The 18,314-nt window shown below is 38.3% G+C and overlaps 1 protein-coding gene across 1 annotated transcript in view; it reads left to right on the top strand.

Moving 5' to 3' along the window:
- Positions 1-18,314, top strand: part of ush2a (Usher syndrome 2A (autosomal recessive, mild)) — a 223,610-nt gene that overhangs the window by 106,996 nt on the left and 98,300 nt on the right. The window contains 6 exon segments of the mRNA XM_046855966.1: positions 3,575-3,734; positions 9,496-9,658; positions 10,293-10,440; positions 12,942-13,093; positions 13,566-13,728; positions 18,023-18,211. Of these exon segments, the coding sequence (XP_046711922.1) occupies positions 3,575-3,734; positions 9,496-9,658; positions 10,293-10,440; positions 12,942-13,093; positions 13,566-13,728; positions 18,023-18,211 (975 nt within the window).

The raw sequence follows: 18,314 nt of genomic DNA on the forward strand, positions 1-18,314 counted from the left end.
ATGTTGAGATCACTAGAAAACAACTAATGTTTTGTTGAGATTACTAGAAAACAACTTTTGTTATGTTGAGATCACTAGAAAACAACCTTTGTTATGTCAAAATCATGAAAAAAAAATTTTCAAGATCATGAGAAAATTAAGTCAAGATCACTAGAAAACTTTCGTTATGTTGAGATCACTAGAAAAATAACTTTTTTTATGTTGAGATAACTAGAAAACAACTTATGTTGATCACTAGAAAACTAACTTTTGTTATGTTGAGATCACGGAAAAAAAAACTTTTATTATGTCAGGATCATTAAAAAACATATTTTGTTATGGAGAGAAAATTGTCAAGATCACAAGAAAATTGTCGAAGAACAACTTTTGACAAAAGTTTTTCTTAATGTAAGATCACAAGAAAACAAATTTTGTTATGTCAAGATCACAAGAAAATGAAGTTGAGGTCACGAGCAAATTGTCAAGATCACAATAAACCAACTTTTGTTATGTTGAGATCATGGAAAAAAAAACTTTTGTTATGTTAAGATCACTAGAAAACAACTTTTCTTAAGTCAAGATCATTAAAAAACATCTTTTGTTATGGAGAGAAAATTGTCAAGATCACGTGAAAATTAAATTTTGATCACAAGAGAACAAAAGAGAAAAAATAGTAAAATGCATGGCCTCTTAGGACTGTATATTTCCTGTGAAGTTCTGAAGTCAATATTAAATTTTTTTAATAAATTCATTTATTTAATAATTAACTGAATTATTAAAGTGAGTTGAATTTGTTAAGCGAATCAAGAATTGTAGAACCGGGTAGTGGAAATGGCTGTCGGTGTTCGCTTTTATTTAATCCAAACCTCTGACAAGGCAAGTCTCTGTTCGCTTCTAAAGAGGCACCGCTCTATTACTACATTTCATTTCACGAGACGAGACAAGGGCCACCAGGCGGCTGTTGTTTTTCTTAGGCTGTTTTATTTCATTCTCCCAGTGTACTCGTGCTGGCCGGGCGCCCCAGCAGCCTCCAGCAACCTCTGTTGTTGGCAATAATGTGTGAACATCGTGCAATGTTTTATTAAAAAGCCTCTGCTTGGGCTGTAGCGTTTGACCCCAGGGTGAGATCCGTGGCTATAAGATTGGGGCTGCCCCAAAAGACCAATTTACACCCAGGACAGGTATATTCACTCTAAGATGAATCATTGGAAATGTCAGCCCTGTTACTCCACCCGCTGCCTTTAACACACTAACACACCGACCCACACATAAATACGTGCACTGTAATGCATTCAAAACTATGCACATGGAGTGCTGACTGCGAAACATCGCGTTATATGTAAATGAAAAAAGCGCATTTGGGCGTTTCCTATTATCGTTACGAACATTTCCAAAGCAGAGAATTTGAAATAATGTGTTTGTCATTAAAAAGTAATGGGTGATGGATCTTCTGGAACAAATCAATGAGAATAAAGGTCTTCGTTCCTCGGCCAGATTGAAAATTATAGCTCTCCTTTCGGTCATCGTGTCTGTGCGCGAGAATATCATTTCACGTAGCACGTCTCTAGTTAACGATGCCGATCCATGTTTTATATTTCTCTTTTTTTGGGTTTTTTGTGATATCTTGCTTTTATTCACCTCGCTTAGTTACAGGTTATCTGTCAATCATTCACGTCTCTGACGTTAGTCAGCTAACACGTGTCCTGTCCAACAGAACGACCCAAAAGCCCCGGAACGTGTTTTTTTTTTCAATCTCAGGCGTCAACTCAGATCAGAATAAAGAACTTGTATAGATAAAGACGTGGCTGATCAATTTGTATTACAACAAAAAGCTCAAAACCAAAGTACTTGAAAGTGAGGTGGTGGTGATTTTTCTTTTTCTGTGTGTGTGTGTGTGTGTGTTGGTATTATTTCTTCTATAAGGTACATGGTGTAGCTAGATATCCAATCTTCTCTATGAGGTGTTTCATTCATTGCGGGTCATGGTGAAGGTGGAGGTGTAATATGATAAGAAGCTAGAGAGCGCCGCATCGCTACGCTTTCCGCTCGGCGCTCGCTAGCATGCGGGCGCGCTCTACTCAATACCCGGAGATTCCAATTTCTTTCAGGATATCTTAGCTCAGCTTCCGCGCCTTCTCCCGCTGAGATTTCGAATTCCCTCGCGCTTTTTTTCCTGCCTGCTTCTGTGACAATAAAACTGCTTTCAAGTGATTCAAGGAGAGAGCCTCCTTCCTGTCCAGTAAGCACAGTCTGTGTTGGAGAACTTCAGCCTCCCAGTGCACATGCTTAACAAATGAGCTTAGCCGTGTGTGTGTGTGTGTGTGTGTGTGTGTGTGTGTGTGTGTGTGTGGGCAGCACTGGGAGATGGCCAGGTCACAACGATGACTCAGTTTAGGATGCAGAAAGAGGCCTTCAATACAGATTACATGATGTGTTGCATTTACTTTTATGGCATTCGATGGACGCCCTCATCCACAGCGACATTAATTATCATAGTTATACAGCCGAGCAATTGAGGGCCCGGCTCAAGGGCCCAGCAGTAGCATAACTTCTAATCAGAAGGTCATAGGTCCAAATAGGGGTGTGCAATATTGACAAAAAAATGTAGCTCGATATTATTTTTTGGGTTTCATCGATAACAATATTTTGTGTAATTGTGCTGGTACCTTCTTAAAAAAAAATACTCTTCATATTCTGTGTGGTGGTCACATCCTAGTGGCAGTTAAAATTCATTTTAAACTTTTATGGGCATAACCCTTAAAAAGTCATAAAAAAAAAATTTAACATTTTTGAGTCAAATTCTTGCATTTGCATCAGTCAATTAGAATAATAAGACATTTTGACTGTTACAATGCAAGTGAGATCAGTATCAACAAAATTCCTCTTTGTAATGCAGAGGAAACAGAAACAAAGGGACACGAATAATTTTCAGATATTTTAAACATAAAATGCTGAATACTGATATTCAAGATGATATAAAAAATGAGAAGATGCTTAAAATGGGATATTAAAACTGCCAGCAAGTCACTATTAATAAGTGAGTCATTGCGATCGAACGAATCACTCGTTTTAATGATTCGTTTCAATCGCAATGACAATGTGGCATTGTACAGAATGTATTTTCTCTTAATCTTCATTTCTGTTGTATAAAATCCATATCACATTTGTAATGAATGAAAAACAAACAGCACTTTTTTTGTGTGTGTGATATTGACAATATAAACAAATATATAAATGTTCAAATTTTCTGCCTCCATATCTTGGAATTTGGGATCATTCTAAATGCATTTTATTAAACTTAAACAATCAGTAAAAGAGCGCACTCTAAATGCGCACAGAGTGTGTTTAGGGTTTGTGATATACTCGATAATGTCATATCACACATGGTTAAAACAGCGATTACGATATTATCGTAGGCGATATACAGTATATATATCGTACAAACCCTAGGTTCAAATCCCAGCAGTGGCTGCTTGGTGGTGCTCGGATTTGAACCCATGACCTTTCAATCAGAGTTCTCATCCTGTTGAAAATGCACTCCTGCACTCCTGATTTATTTGCATCATTGTATTGCATCATCTCTTTTCTTCTACAGGTCTAGGAGTGTACACTCCGCACACACTTCTGCTGAGCGCCTGCACTGAAGCAGGTTGTACTAACAGCTCTGCGGTCACACTTTTCACCGCTCAGCTCCCACCATCGCACATGGAGCCACCTGTCCTGACCGTCCTAGATGCTCAGAGCATAAACGCCCGGTAGGTGCACCCTCACACGCTCACAACATTGACCTCGAATATGCGCCAGATCTGTATTTACCGCACAGATATCAGATTTCAGGTTTTTTTCCAATCTGTTTAGTTTTCTCACGAAAGCCTCAGATTCCTGTTCGTAACTGATAGGAGTCGAATCTGTTATGGACTTCATGGGCTTCCTTAGCCCATCTGTCTGAACGTGTAACAGCGACACGGGTTCTGTGATGCGTTTCTGCCCATCAGGATTGTATTGTGTGTAACTGAACTCAAAATTAAGTTACTGCAACCTTTCTGTTGCCATGTCTTACCAGTGTTAACAAGGTGTTTGGGACAGTATAAAATGTTTGCTCTACATAAAAATATGAACAAACCCCCACCAAGGATCGGCACCAAGATCGCATGTATGATGTGAACATTAACTGTAGCTCTAACTGTAGCTGTACTGCTGCCACGTCATTGGATTGTTGCATGACTGTGCAGGTGTATAAGTGTTCCTATTAAAGTGGCCGTATGTGCAAACCTCCCATGATACAATACTACAGGGATTATTTCACTACACCTTATTATTCAGCACCTTTGATATATAATTAAGAACCTCAGCAGGATGTGTTCTGCTCGACTGTACAGCTTAATGTGTTAAAGAGAGAAGTGATCACCTTTTAAATAAAAATACATTTTAGCATAGAACAGCAAAGTAGTGAAGTAGGGAGCATGTCCTCAAGAGTCTTGAACGGTTCATGGAGGGTCATGGACAAGTTTTGGTAGAGTCATGGTACAGTCTTGGAGGAATCCTAAAAGAGTCCCTCAGAATCCTTGGTGGAGACTTGAAGGAATCTTAGAGAAGTTATTGAAGAGTCATTGGCAGACCCATGAAGGAGTCATGGATTATTGGTGTAGTTTTGGAGGAGGCATGGATGATTGTTGTTGGAGTCTTGCAGGAATCTTAAAGGAGTCCCACAGATGTGTTGATAAAAACTTGGTGGAATCTTAAAGGAGTCATAGAGGAGTCTTTTAGGGACATTTGGTGGAGTCTTATAAAAGTCATAAAAGAGTCATGAAGGAGTCATTGATGAATGTTGGTGGAGTCATGGTGGAGTCCTACAGGGATCTTGGACGAGATTTACAGGAGTCATGGATGAGTCTTGAAGGAGTCTTAGAGGAGTCAGGGAGAAGTTTAAATAGTTTTGAGAATTAATCATGAGATACTGTTGATAGGAATATATTTCCAGGGACTGATTTATAAATTGAGCATTTATATTTGTAATAAATGTATTTCTGTAAAGCTGCTTTGGGAATGTCCATTAATAAAGAACTACACAAATGAAATAGAACTTAAAGAAGTCTCAAAAAAATATTAGAGGAGCCTTAAAAAATAGCTTGAATCATAAAATCTTAGAATTTTTGGAATAGTCTTAAGGGAGTTTTGTAGGAGTCCTGAAAAATTAATATGGGTCTTAAAAACTTGTGGAGGAGTCTTAGATGAGTCTAGGAGAAATCATGGAGAAGTCTTGGGGGAGTCCTTTTCTTGTCCCAGTAGGCTTTTCATGCTGACATGTAGAGGTAGAACAATATATCAAACTTAAACAAAAACGTAGACATTTTTAACAAATTGATAAAAAAGAAAATAAAAGGTGTATCTATATATATATATATCTATATCTATATCTATATCTATATCTATATCTATATATATATATATATATATATATATATATATTTTTTTTTTTTTTTTTTTCGTTTTGTTTTGTTTTGTTTTGTTCAATGCAGTTCATTTTTATTAATATATGTGACATAGTTTAAATTTTTAAAACAATTGTTTTAAATACATTTTCTGCTTGGTTACATAATATATCAAATAATATTTTTCATAAAATAAAATATATAGACATTTAATACAATAAATGTAATTAAGGCAATGCATGTTTTTATTATATTGATTAGACAAACTGGCAAAAATTACATAAATGTAACAAAATATATAAAATGTATGTAATTTTTGCCAATTTGTCTAATAAATTTTTGTACTTATTTAAGCATATTTAAACAAATGTCTTTATTTCTTCCATCCTTCATTCAGTCACTCTCTCAAAATGCAGATTTGTCAGGAATTCCTCCTTTTTAAAGACATTTTTAAAGCTGGAAAAAACACAAACGAATCCACTAACATGAGCGAAAACCAGGAAGTGGCGGGATTTCGCTTATGCGCAAAACAACGCGCTACAAATCGTATTTGAGTATCGTTTCGTTTTCATTCCCCCAGGCTTGTTGTGTATGTTTCAAATTGTTATTAAAAAGAAATGCTCTTAAAGTGCGATAAATAAATACCGTATTTGCGGTATGAGATGGTGGTGAAGGTGGAAAGGTCAGATTAACTGATTTTCCCAGTATATTTTGTCAAGTTTGAGGAGTTGTCCAAGCTCATGGAGGGTGCATTAATCAACTGAGTGTTCTCCATATAATCATAAAGTGCACAGTGGCCCGTCCGTCACTCAGCACATCAGCTCCTTGTCCTTGTCGTCTATGGCCAGCCTAGAACAGCCGACTTGGAACGAGAGCCTTGATTTAGTGGTGTACCTACAAGTTGCCTGTCATTGGACTGTATGAAAATCCCTGAGCATGACCTTCTTCTCTCCTGCTTAGCATGCTCGGTATTCTCTTGCATTTGACCCATCGAGAGGGACAGAGGGAGCCTCAGTTCGTCGGACGCTTTTTTTTCACGCCACACTTCCACCTTGGCCTTTAGCAATCTGTGTGAAAGCCATTAGAGCTTCATCTTTAGCCTCCATTCCTCCATCACTTAAGAACTAGCTGGACGTGGATGAAAAGAGACTGCGAGAGAGCACAAAGAATAGAAGCACAACAGGGCGGCAATCTCGGGTCCACTTTGTTTTTTAGCAGCGGAGAGAGGGCTAGCTGGGGTGACGACAGATTTTTTTTCTCCAAGAAAATGCCATCACTTTACTTGAGCGATCACAGGGCCGAGAGAAAAATGCATATCCTCGAGAACGCACTCAAATTCCTCTCCGATCCACTATTTAACTCTGCCCTCGCTAATATAGTAACCTCTCAGACCAGTTCTCATCCAATGATCCTCCTCTCTACCCTGTGAAATAAAGCAGGGAGGAAGGGGGGCCCCCCTCCTTCCTCACATTAACGGTGGTCGGAAGCTTGTGATGTCCATATGCCATTTATGAAAAAGATATAGGTATATGACTCAATTTGTCCCATCGCCCGTATTCATAACCTGGTTATGGTCCTGCTATGTAATGAAAACAGTGCTTTGGAGAAGAGCGTGGCATATTTATTGTTCCTATCGACCGAAAAACTGGCTAGCACTTTATTTTTCCAGGGGAGATTCCAAGTTGAAAGACAAGAGAAGAGAAGAGAAGAGAAGAGAAGAGAAGAGAAGAGAAGAGAAGAGAAGGATAGAAAAGCAAATCCGCACTGTCATTTGACATTCTAGATGATATCTCTCACGCTAGCTTTTTTGTTTTTTTTCTTCACTCAGGGTCTAATTGTGGATACAGTGCCTTTGCAAGGTATTGCCTTGTTAGCAGAATTGTAATAGCACAGGGTGAAGGATCATACGTGTTCAATACTCTTTTGTTGTGTTGCGATTTGCCTGTGAGAAAGGTCCAGGGCTGCAAGAGATGCACAAACCCAGAATCAGCAAAAACGCATTCCCCGGAATGCTTCCTTTCCTACGTTCTATTATATCTGTCACTTTTTACATGATAGTTCATTACCTCTACCTAACGACGTTTTCTCCAATTCTAGATCGCAATCGGCTTTTTTTCGAAATCCTCCGTTTTTTACCGCCGATATTTTCGGAGGGCGTATAAATCACAGGCCCGATCGATTTATCGGGTCCGCGATCGAGCACCGTAATAGCCGTTGTCGTTTGTCATTTAAAATGCAATTTAATTGATGCCGTAAAACGAAATTAATCACAATAATGAATAGGGTTACCTGCGGGGGTGTTTGATCCTGGTAGGCTGGAGAAACCCTTGAGAGGCATGTGCTAATTTCACAGTGCTTGAAAAAGAACTCGAACGTCCCCTATGCATCATCTAAACTCACATTAAGGCTCGGGACAACTTTCTGTGCTACATTATTGTAGGTCTTACAGCTTCGGAGGAAAGCGTGTTTCCCTTTGAATTACGCCAGGACAAATACACTAATGTAGTTACAGGATGACCTTACCCGTCTCGTGGAGAAATTGATGAAGGGATATATATCAAGAGATCAGAAATTGCAGAATTTTTTCCTTCTTTATCGTATTTCATTTTGAGCAGAACACTGAACAACTTTTTCCCACCTTCGACTAGACAGAAAATTAAGTAACAATTATTAACAAGTACTAGTTTGAGAAAATGTAGCAAAAAAAAAAGAAAAAGGTCTCTTGACAGAATCGGTTTGTTTTATTTTTATCGCAACTTTCTCCTCACATGGTTTTTTTCTTCTTCTTTTTCCTCCTGGCCTTGGTCTCTTGGATCTCTAAGCAGATAGCGGTGTCCTCTGTTCTAAATTTAGCTCAGAGAAAGTCAAGTGGCAGTCTGAAACGCTAACCCACCAGACACTTCCCTATTTTTGTCTGTGCATCCTTGGCCAGGGTTATTGCAGTAGAGGCTGTCTGGACTCCACACGCTCCACTGAAATCTTGAACTTCATCTAATGGTGCCCAGGTTAACACTGTGCCTGAGGAGGCATTACTCTCTGTCTGGCAACCACTGACTGCTAATTGATGCCACTCCTGACACCAATGACTGTTTGGTAATAACAGTGACTACTTGGAGATGCCACTAACTGCTTCTGACTGCTTTCTGACACTTCTGATTTCTCTGTGACATTTCTGACTGCTCTGTAACACCACTGACTGCTCTGTAACACCACTGACTGCTCTGTGACACTTCTGATGGCTCTGTAACACCCCTTACTGCCCTGTGACATTTCTGACTGCTCTGAAACACCACTGACTGCTCTGTGACACTTCTGATGGCTCTGTAACACCACTTACTTATCTGTGACATTTCTGACTGCTGTGTAACACAACTGACAGTTTTTGACACCACTGACTGCTCTGTCACATTTATGACTTCTCTGTAACACCACTGACTGCTCTAGGAGACTTCTGAATGTGATGTGTTGTAACAGCACTGACAGCTCTGTGACACCACTGCCTGCCCTCTAATCCCACTGACTCTGCTCTGTAACACTACTCACTGCTCTGTAACATTTCAGACAGCACTGTCGCACCGCTCACTGTTCTGTGGCACATCTGCCTGTAATGTAACACCACTGACTGCTCTGTGCCACTACTGATTGCTCTGTGGCACGCCTGACTGCAGGCATCCAAGACCCCTGACTGCTCTGTAACACCACTGATTTATCTTTGGCACTTCTGACTGTATTGTAACACCACTGACTGCTCTGTGCCACTACTGATTGCTCTGTGGCACGCCTGACTGCAGGCATCTAAGACCCCTGACTGCTCTGTAACACCACTGATTTATCTTTGGCACTTCTGACTGTATTGTAACACCACTGACTGCTCTGTGACACTACTGATTGCTCTGTGGCACGCCTGACTGCAGGCATCTAAGACCCCTGACTGCTCTGTAACACCACTGATTGCTCTGTGGCACTTTTGACTGCTCTCTAACAAAACTGATAGCTCATTGACTCCACTGACATTCTGTGACACAATTGATTATATAAGACCTGCTATTTTTTCTTCTTTTTTTAAATTCTGCATATTCCTCAGGTGGTCACCCCCTCTCGAGGCTAACGGACAGCTTCTGTTCTACATGCTGTATCAGGCCCTTTCTACAGAGGAACCAATTGTGGTGTACAACAGCTCTCAGCTCTTTGAGGATCACACATTGCGAAACCTTGTCCCTGGAAGTACCTACTTGTTCCAGATTGCTGTAAGTACTACTCCCTGTTATTGAAGTTAATATAATATTATTAATGTACTTGTGATATATTAAATCAATTTATGCCCCTATTTGACATTTTCTAATTCCAAAAGTATGTGGACACTTGCCCATCACACACATGCTTTCTGTATATGAGCCCTTCTCACACTGCTCTTACGTTTAGAGCACACAGATGTCTCAAATGCCTTTATATGCTGTAGCATTAATATATTATATGAACTGGAACTAAGAGGCCATGATGACATGATGATGCTCCAAAGCAAGCTCCACGAAGACATGGTTTGTTTAGGATGGAAATGAAGAACTCTCCTATACTGAACTTAAACCTAAAAACTGATTGCACAGCAGGGCTTCTCGCTTGACATCAGTTCTCCTGTGGTTGAATGAGGAGGGGGAAAAAAATCCCCACATCGACACTTTCGGAATCGAATAAAAAACATTCCAATTGTGGAATAAGAAACTTAGCAAAGACATATTTGGATATAATACCTTTAAATTGCCTTTTTTTTATTTCACATTGACAAACATAATTGTAGTCACATTTCCAAAACAAAACAAAAATCAAAATGAAGCCAAAAATGCAAACGTCCATGGTGGGACAACATTTTCTGACTTTTCACAGGCTTGCACAGCAGGCGGCTGCACTCTCAGTGCCCCCAGCAGTACCCAAACCGACGAGAGTTCTCCAGAAGACGTGCCGGATCCCAGCGTCGTCCACGTTTCTCCACATTCAATAAACCTGACCTGGGGACCTCCACTAAAGCCCAACGGTAGGGCTGCTCACTGAACTAATTTATTATATTTTTTTCTTATACACTGCGTTTTTTCTAATCAAATAAGACTTCATACTCTGTCTATATTACAGTATTATATATTATATTATTATATTTAAAAAATCAATATATGTACAACGTGTGTTTATTTTTACACTAGTAAGAGCATCTTTATTCTCTCCTGATATTAGCTAATTTCATCACTAATTAAAAATTCGCATCACATCCAAGAATGTGTCTGGTCAGAAGTAATCTTTAAAAATGCCATTAAAAGGCAACATGTATTAGAAATGTACTGATATCAGATCAATGCAGTGTCTTATGAAAATGATAATAATACAACCGAAGAGGCAATTCCGATGTTTACCCCTGTATTATTTAACAGCCCTGTTATTGTATGTGGTGCTCAGATAAAACCCAGCAGCGCGTGGGGTCTGAGCTCGTCCGTGGTACGAGGTGACGAGGGGTGTTTCACATTTTTGACGATGAGCCAGCACCCCCAATCGACAAGCAGGAATAGAGGACGGACGCCTTGGCAATGTGGCATGAGAGAGAGCTGGACAGAGAGAGAAAGACTGAGAAAGAGAGAGGGAGAGGGAGTGTGGCATTTTAAGTGGGTAAAAAGTGCTCCCTTTTGACTGATGCTGTGAACTGCAGCTTCAACAGTCCAGGCACAAACACAAGCTTTCTACTCACTCGCGCTTCCTGCAGCGTGAGAGCGACGCTTCAGTGCCGCTTCAGTGCTCAACCCTTTGACCTTTGTGTAATCCTGATGAGATCTAATTATACTGCTTCGTACAGTATGTTTTTATCTTTTCATATAGTGTTTTTGAAAGGAAAAAAATTAAGTACGAAAGAATTTTTATGTATAAAAAATAAAAAAATTAAAAATAATAATATTAATTAATTCAATTAGTATAGAAATAGTGGCATAAATACTGTATTACTTTTTTTTAATCTATACTACTTTGTTCATATGTTCATATATAATTTTTTTCAGAGATATATATATCTATATATCTATATTATACCTATCCGGTGTTTTTGAAACGGCAAGAGAAAAACAAATCACTAAAATTATTTCTATTGTATGTAAAAAATTAATTGAAATTAATGAATAATATATATATATATATATATATATATATATATATATATATATATATATATATATATATATATTTTTTTTTTTTTTTTTTTTCCATTAATTGATTGGTCAACTGAAAGTGGCCCAATTACTATATTATTATAAGTTTAAGTCTTATATTTTGTTTATTTATTGTATGTATTAATAAATTATGCATATATTTGTGTAAATACTTATAATATATAATTTGAACAAATCTAAATAAATTATACATATAAGTATAAATATAATAATTATTAATTATATATATAATTTGTTGTATGTATATATATATATATATATATATATATATATATATATATATATATAGGAAATATATATTATACTCTTTACTCTTTTATTTGTTACAAATGTGTCAACATTTTATTAATAACTTGTCCTTAATTCTCTGCATATACTGCAAGGGGTTTTTAAGGCCTGATTATTCCACTGTGTGCAGTCACACAGAAATTTACTTCATTCGCAGATTTTTAATTCAGAATAAAATGACTAATTAAACCTATTGATTCTTTTATGGAATAAAATGTTGATTCACGGTTTAACGATTTGTCTAACAGCTCAGATTAGTGTTTATTTCAGGGTAGCTTTCTAAAATTGTCCATCGTTGTCTATGAATATATCTATATTTCTGTATATAAAATACAAATATTAGTTGGGTTGTACAGTATAATGTGTAATGGTGGTTTGGTTTTGATTTATTACAAAATAAGATCAAATACAAAGTTTGTTCATACATTTTTTTATGGTTTTAAAGACATTTGCTTGTGATGATTTGAGAAAAATCAGTTTATATTTGAATATTTCCAGACTGACTATTGAAGAATATATGAAGCTCTAATTTTCTGCAAAAAAAAAAAAAAAAATCTGTTAATATTAGTATAGAAAAGATCAGATTTAGCGAATGATCCGATATGACTCTATCCAATATGACTGGGATGGTGTGTAACAGCCACACATGGCTTTGTACTCATATGCCCACTGTCCTGCTCTTACTGACCCCAAGTGCCTTTGCAACAAACAGTCTAAGGGGTAGCTGTAAATAGGGCAATAGCATTAAATGGCTCTCTGTTCATGTTTAACAGCCCTTCCTTACTAATAGCTGCCTTTAACATTAAGCTTTATACAAAATGGCCAGGGCATGTGGAAAGCAGGAAGTATTCAGAGGTTTCTAAACAAATTGGACATGTTTTTTCCCTAAGAATTTGTACTCGTTCTGCATGATAGTATGTGTGATTGTTTGACTGTACAGTTACTATACTATAATGCACCCACGCATTTCCATTGGCATGTGTTTTTATAAATTTCATCTCTTATTTCGGTCGATGTTTTCTGATTTTTTTTTCCGGAGCAGGTGTGATCAGCAGCTACGGCGTCTGGATGGACGGCGTACTGAGGCAGAACTCCTCCCTTACGAGCTTCGCGGCGGTCGGCCTTTCCCCCTGGAGTTTGCACAGCTTCCGTGTTCAGGCGTGTACGGCGCAGGGCTGCGCGCTCGGTCCGTCGGTGAGGGCCCCGTCCCATTTACATTATGCTAAATACCCGAACGTGTCAGATGGCAGCTCGACATCATAAAGGTGATCGATTTGCTCGGTTCAATAAAGCACCTTCTGCTCGCGCTTGACATTTGGTGTAAATGCCACTCTGGGCTGGTTAATGCATTGATGGGCCAGATTTGGGCATTTTTCCAATATGGGCGCAATATTTAGGCAAATGGCTGTTTTTGCCAATGCAGCAAAACCCACAGTGGGGGCTGTGGGAGTAGAGGGGGAAACGGGTGCTTTGTCAAGTACAAAAATGCGTTTGAGCTGAAGGGAATATTTTCAGGAAGGGCATTTTAATATGTTTTTTAAACATATTAAATATGTTTTTAAATTGTTCAATAGGAGAGTTCGACCTTAAATAAGAACCAGTGTGAACAAGAGGGTTTTCAAGAGAGATTTGTTCTGTCCGTGATTTTTTATCTTTTGTCTTTTAGACGGAGGTGCGGACTTCAGAAATGCCCCCTGTTGGCAACATTCTCCTGGAAATCCTCCCTGAGAGCCCACAATCAGTTTGGGTAAAATGGGAAGCACCAGGCAAAGCCAACGGCAACCTCACTTACTCGGTCCTCTTTACCGGAACCTTCTACCAGGCGGCAGGTAAATCGCAGACCTCTTTCAGTTTCCCATCGCTCTAAATAAATATAGGCCCCCTCCTAAACTCCCCCACCCACCCTTGCCCCAACCTCTCTCGCCTCTGATCTCCCATATTGACTCCAGTTATTTTCCCTATGATTGTTTACACACAGTATGCAAAAAGGGCAGTGAACCCTAGCACGGGGCCCGCATGCCGTAATAGCCGTAAATGAATTGTTGTCATTGGCCATTTCTCTCGGGCCGGCTGCTGGGAGGCAGGGAGAAGCTCCCCGCCCTTGGCGGGATAAAAGTGGACAGGTTCGTTAAAGAGAGTGTGATGGCACACTCAGAACGAATCAACCCCAGCACTCACTTCACCTTTTTTCGAACCGCCTCGAGATAAACGTTCATAGTCGTCTATTGGGAAGTGTGCACACTCTCACACACTCTCACACACTCTCCTCCACACACACACACACACACACATACATCGCACTTTCTTCATATGCCCAACAATCAAGTGTACGTTATTTTGTATATTCATTTATCCATTCATTTTTATATTCAGCTCCAATCTTGGTAAGGTCACGAGACGCTCATTTAGAATCTGGGCCTGAGACTGCAATTCCGCCAGCATTAAAACGATTGAACGGAGGACCCTGGAGCCGTAAGGTGACACCGGTACCTGCTGTTCCACCATGCACCACACTCGCTTTATTTATCATTTAGATCTGTCCGATTTCCCTTTATATACTATATACTAGTGTGTGAGTGGCCTTTGTGTTATAGCAGTTTTCATCCTCTTTTTAAATTCCCAGGAACCGTCAGATTCTCACTTGCACCTAATTCATGCAAATACCTGCCTTTTCGATCCATTCAGAAGGAAGGCCCGAGCCACATATTGTCTTTTTGATGCATATTTTACATCAACTGTTCACACACAATGTTACGATGCTGCCCTGAGATTCCTGCCTTTGTCTGTGTGTATTACGTGCCCGTGTCTCTGATCATCACTTCACTGTATAGCATTTGTTTATCATCAGCAAATTATACATGTTTGCTATCAGCAAATCAACCAAGAATTGCAGTTGACGCTGATCCTCCTACGCTGGCATCTAATTAAGCTGAGCTCGCCAGATATATAATATTTGGTTCGCTTACAAGGCATTCAATCAGCTTTGATAGACATTCTTTTGAATTATAGCCATTTCCTGTATAAGCATTTAGCTTTTGTTGAGGTTTTGTTGCTGTTGTTGTTGTTGTTACTTTAAAAAGGAAGTTTGCTGCATAGACTATGCCTGTTTTGTTAAAGGTCACTTTTTTACACTTTCAGGCATTAAAAGGTTGCATTTTGCCCCAGAGTTTTGAACATTATATAAGAAAAAGGCACACAAGCGTATGCGGCTTATACCTGATACTACAAATAATGTTTCTCCTTCACTTTAATTCTAAAGTTGGGAAATTTTCAATGCCCGATGGCAGAGGTGGAACATATCGAATTTTGTTTGTGTTTCTGTAATCGGATATTTTTTTTAATTCGTTTTTCAAATCTGTAATATTACTTTTACTTAAGTATCTTTTTTGTTATGGTTTTATTTGTATTCTTTTTTAAGTATTGAACTTAACTACATTTTAAATCATATTCATTACTGTAAACCACTGCACTGATTGATGGATGGGCGAAGAACCAACGCACTAAACTCATAAGAAAGAAAGATGGCGATGGACCAAACAGACGCCAATAATGCAGACTCGGCTAAAAACGAAATTCCATCGAATCAAACGTTGTTCAATGCGTGCGCTCACTGTGTGAGTTATGAATCTGAATTTGCGATTTCTCTCATTATTGTAAATGACATTATAACAGGGATTTTATTTTTTGTCTGCGAAGGTGCATCCCTTTTTTATAGTTTTATTTGGTAGTTTTTTGTTATTGCACTTTAATTTTTTAATTTGTTTAAAAAATAATGTGTTTGATAAGTATATCCCCTTGTTCTTTTGAAAAAATTAAAATCCTCCACCCCACCCCTGCTGGTAAAAAATAAATAAAATTAAATAAAAAATTAATAATTAATTGGATACTTTTTACTTTTACCTGAGTAGATTTTTAGATCTGTAACTTGGACTTGAGTAAAATTTTTATTTTAGTAACAGTACTTACTTGAGTAGAATATTTTATTAAGCTTTCCACCTCTATCCAATGGTAAATGAGCCATTTTCATGGCGTTAGGAGCAGTCGGCATTTACATTTACGGCATTTAGCAGACGTCCTTGTCCAGAGTGACGTACAAAAGTGCTTTGAGTCTCTATCAATGAATAAATCTACACTGCTACGCTAGATTACGAACTCAATAAAAATGAATTAAGATAAATCAGACTACAACTCTGTTAAGAGGATTTTTTTTTTGTCTGAAAGACAAAGCAAACCAGTAAAAGTGCTAGTTTAAGTGTTTCAGAAAAGGTTCTTCACCTGTCTTCACCTGTCGCGGTACCAGAACAGAGAAGTGCAGACAGTTTGTTAAAAAGAGTTCCAGAGTTTTAGAAAGAAAGTATAAGTTGTTGATGTCCGATTGATCCAGAGCAGGTTCCTTTAAGATAGGAATAACCCTCGCTCGTTTGAAGGCCAGATGCTAAGGGTCTTGTTGATGATCGTGGTGATGAACAGCAGGTCTTTTGAGATGGTCTGAAGCATAGGTGAAATTCTTTCTTCGCATGTCCCAGCGATTTTAGAAAGCTAAGGTCAGAGTGCAGGGTCAGCAATGACACAGCAATGACACAGCTTTTCCAAGTACTCCAGAGTGGCATCTTGGCGATCCTGTAGTTTGAACCCCTGACAAAAGTAAGGCAGTTATATGCAATGCAAGAATGAAGAGGATTTGAAGTTCTGAGGTAACAAGCCGAGATCATGATGTGCAGGAGCATTTATTGAGAAACGGGTGTTGTTTTAGCTGGAAATGATTTTAATGAATGAATGAAAGAGACTCGAATACGTACACACGTGCGTGAATCTGGTGTGATGTCGATGTGGTGTGATGTCTCTTGAGCAGCATGCGATCCAGCAGGAGAGAGAAGCCTGAAGCTTACTAATCTTTCCCTGTGGATTGTTTGAGAATTTACCGGCCGGTGGCTGGCCGTCACAGATTAAAGGAAACGTCGATCAGTAATGACCCCCTCTACATGTTAGTATTGCCATAAAGCCAGCTTTTTATGTCAGAGATATCAGAGTGGGAGCTATTACACATGACAGGGCTAAGCAAGGGACTGCGGACTGAGGCTAGCATTATTAAATATTGACTAGCGCTGTGATTTATGTAGAGCTAGAGGGGGAAAAAGACTTTTTAAGCGTGATATATTCTTTAGTTGCCAAACGCTTCCATTTATCTTCGACCAGGAATAAAGCGCATGTCGGCTACTACAATTCTTTCAACATTTTTAAGATTCAACAGTTTGTATTGTCAGGTAAAGAGGAAACCTTGTTACCTCATACAATAGAATTCATGCTCAAAAGAATGCGAATCCTCAAAACAGCCTGTAGCATAAATTAGAAGTAAAGAATTTTTTTTTTTTTACAAAGGATTAAACTAATACTTCAAACACTTTGGGCGCCATCTTTGATTTCCTTCTTGGTGGTGTGGAAACAAGAACCCGCCTGTTGAAGCCTATCGAAATGTTTAATAAATAACAAATAAAAGTTTTTTGTTTTTTAGAGTTTTAACAGTATAGCAAATAATATACTTGATAAAATATTAATGCTGAATTATTTAATGCAACATTATTAACATGCTATTATTTTTAATATTATTATTATTATGTAGGCAATTATTAATATTTATGAATATTATTAATATTTCTACATATTAAGCAGTCTTAATATTTTAAACATGAGCAATATTAATATAAATTGGTTTATTGATTTAAAAAAGAATTTCAATATAATCATAGATTTAATATAAAATTAATATTATTAGCAAACATTTATTCGTGAACAGAAATTACAATGATTATCATACTTCATTAGAGTTTATTAATAATGCCATTAGTTTGTATCATTTTTATTCATTTTTCATTGTCTCATTGTGTTTAATAAACTCAGAACTGCATTCAGTTGCTTGTTTTACTTCCACTGTAGTGTGCATCACAAATGAGTCTGCAATTTCCACTTGATGTGATTTTTATCTATGAGGATGGTAATTTTGTTGAGCAAACACCAAGAGAAATTACTTTGAAATGTATATAATGAATATATAATGTTATTTGAAAATCTTTTCGTAGTTTGTCAGCACATGTACCATTCAGCAGCACTTGGGGTGTGTTGCAGGAAAGAACTCGAGTGAAACCGAAGAGCCGGTCAATGAAACGCGAGAGCTGCTCAGCGCGGATACAGCAGGAAGCTGGGTGTCTGTAGGATGTCTGCTTCCCTTCTCCAACTACAGTGTACTAGTGAGAGGCTGCAACACTCAGGGCTGTGTGGAGAGCGCCTCCATCAGTATCTCACTTCCTCCGGCAGGTTCGTGCACTACAACTGTTTTGTTAGATCGAGCTGAGCTTCAGTGTCATATGTGGAGACATAGAAAGGAACAAAATGTCGTGTTTTGAAGGACTAAGTTGCT

This window comes from Silurus meridionalis, chromosome 8, assembly GCF_014805685.1.
Source record: "Silurus meridionalis isolate SWU-2019-XX chromosome 8, ASM1480568v1, whole genome shotgun sequence".
Taxonomy (NCBI): domain Eukaryota; kingdom Metazoa; phylum Chordata; class Actinopteri; order Siluriformes; family Siluridae; genus Silurus; species Silurus meridionalis.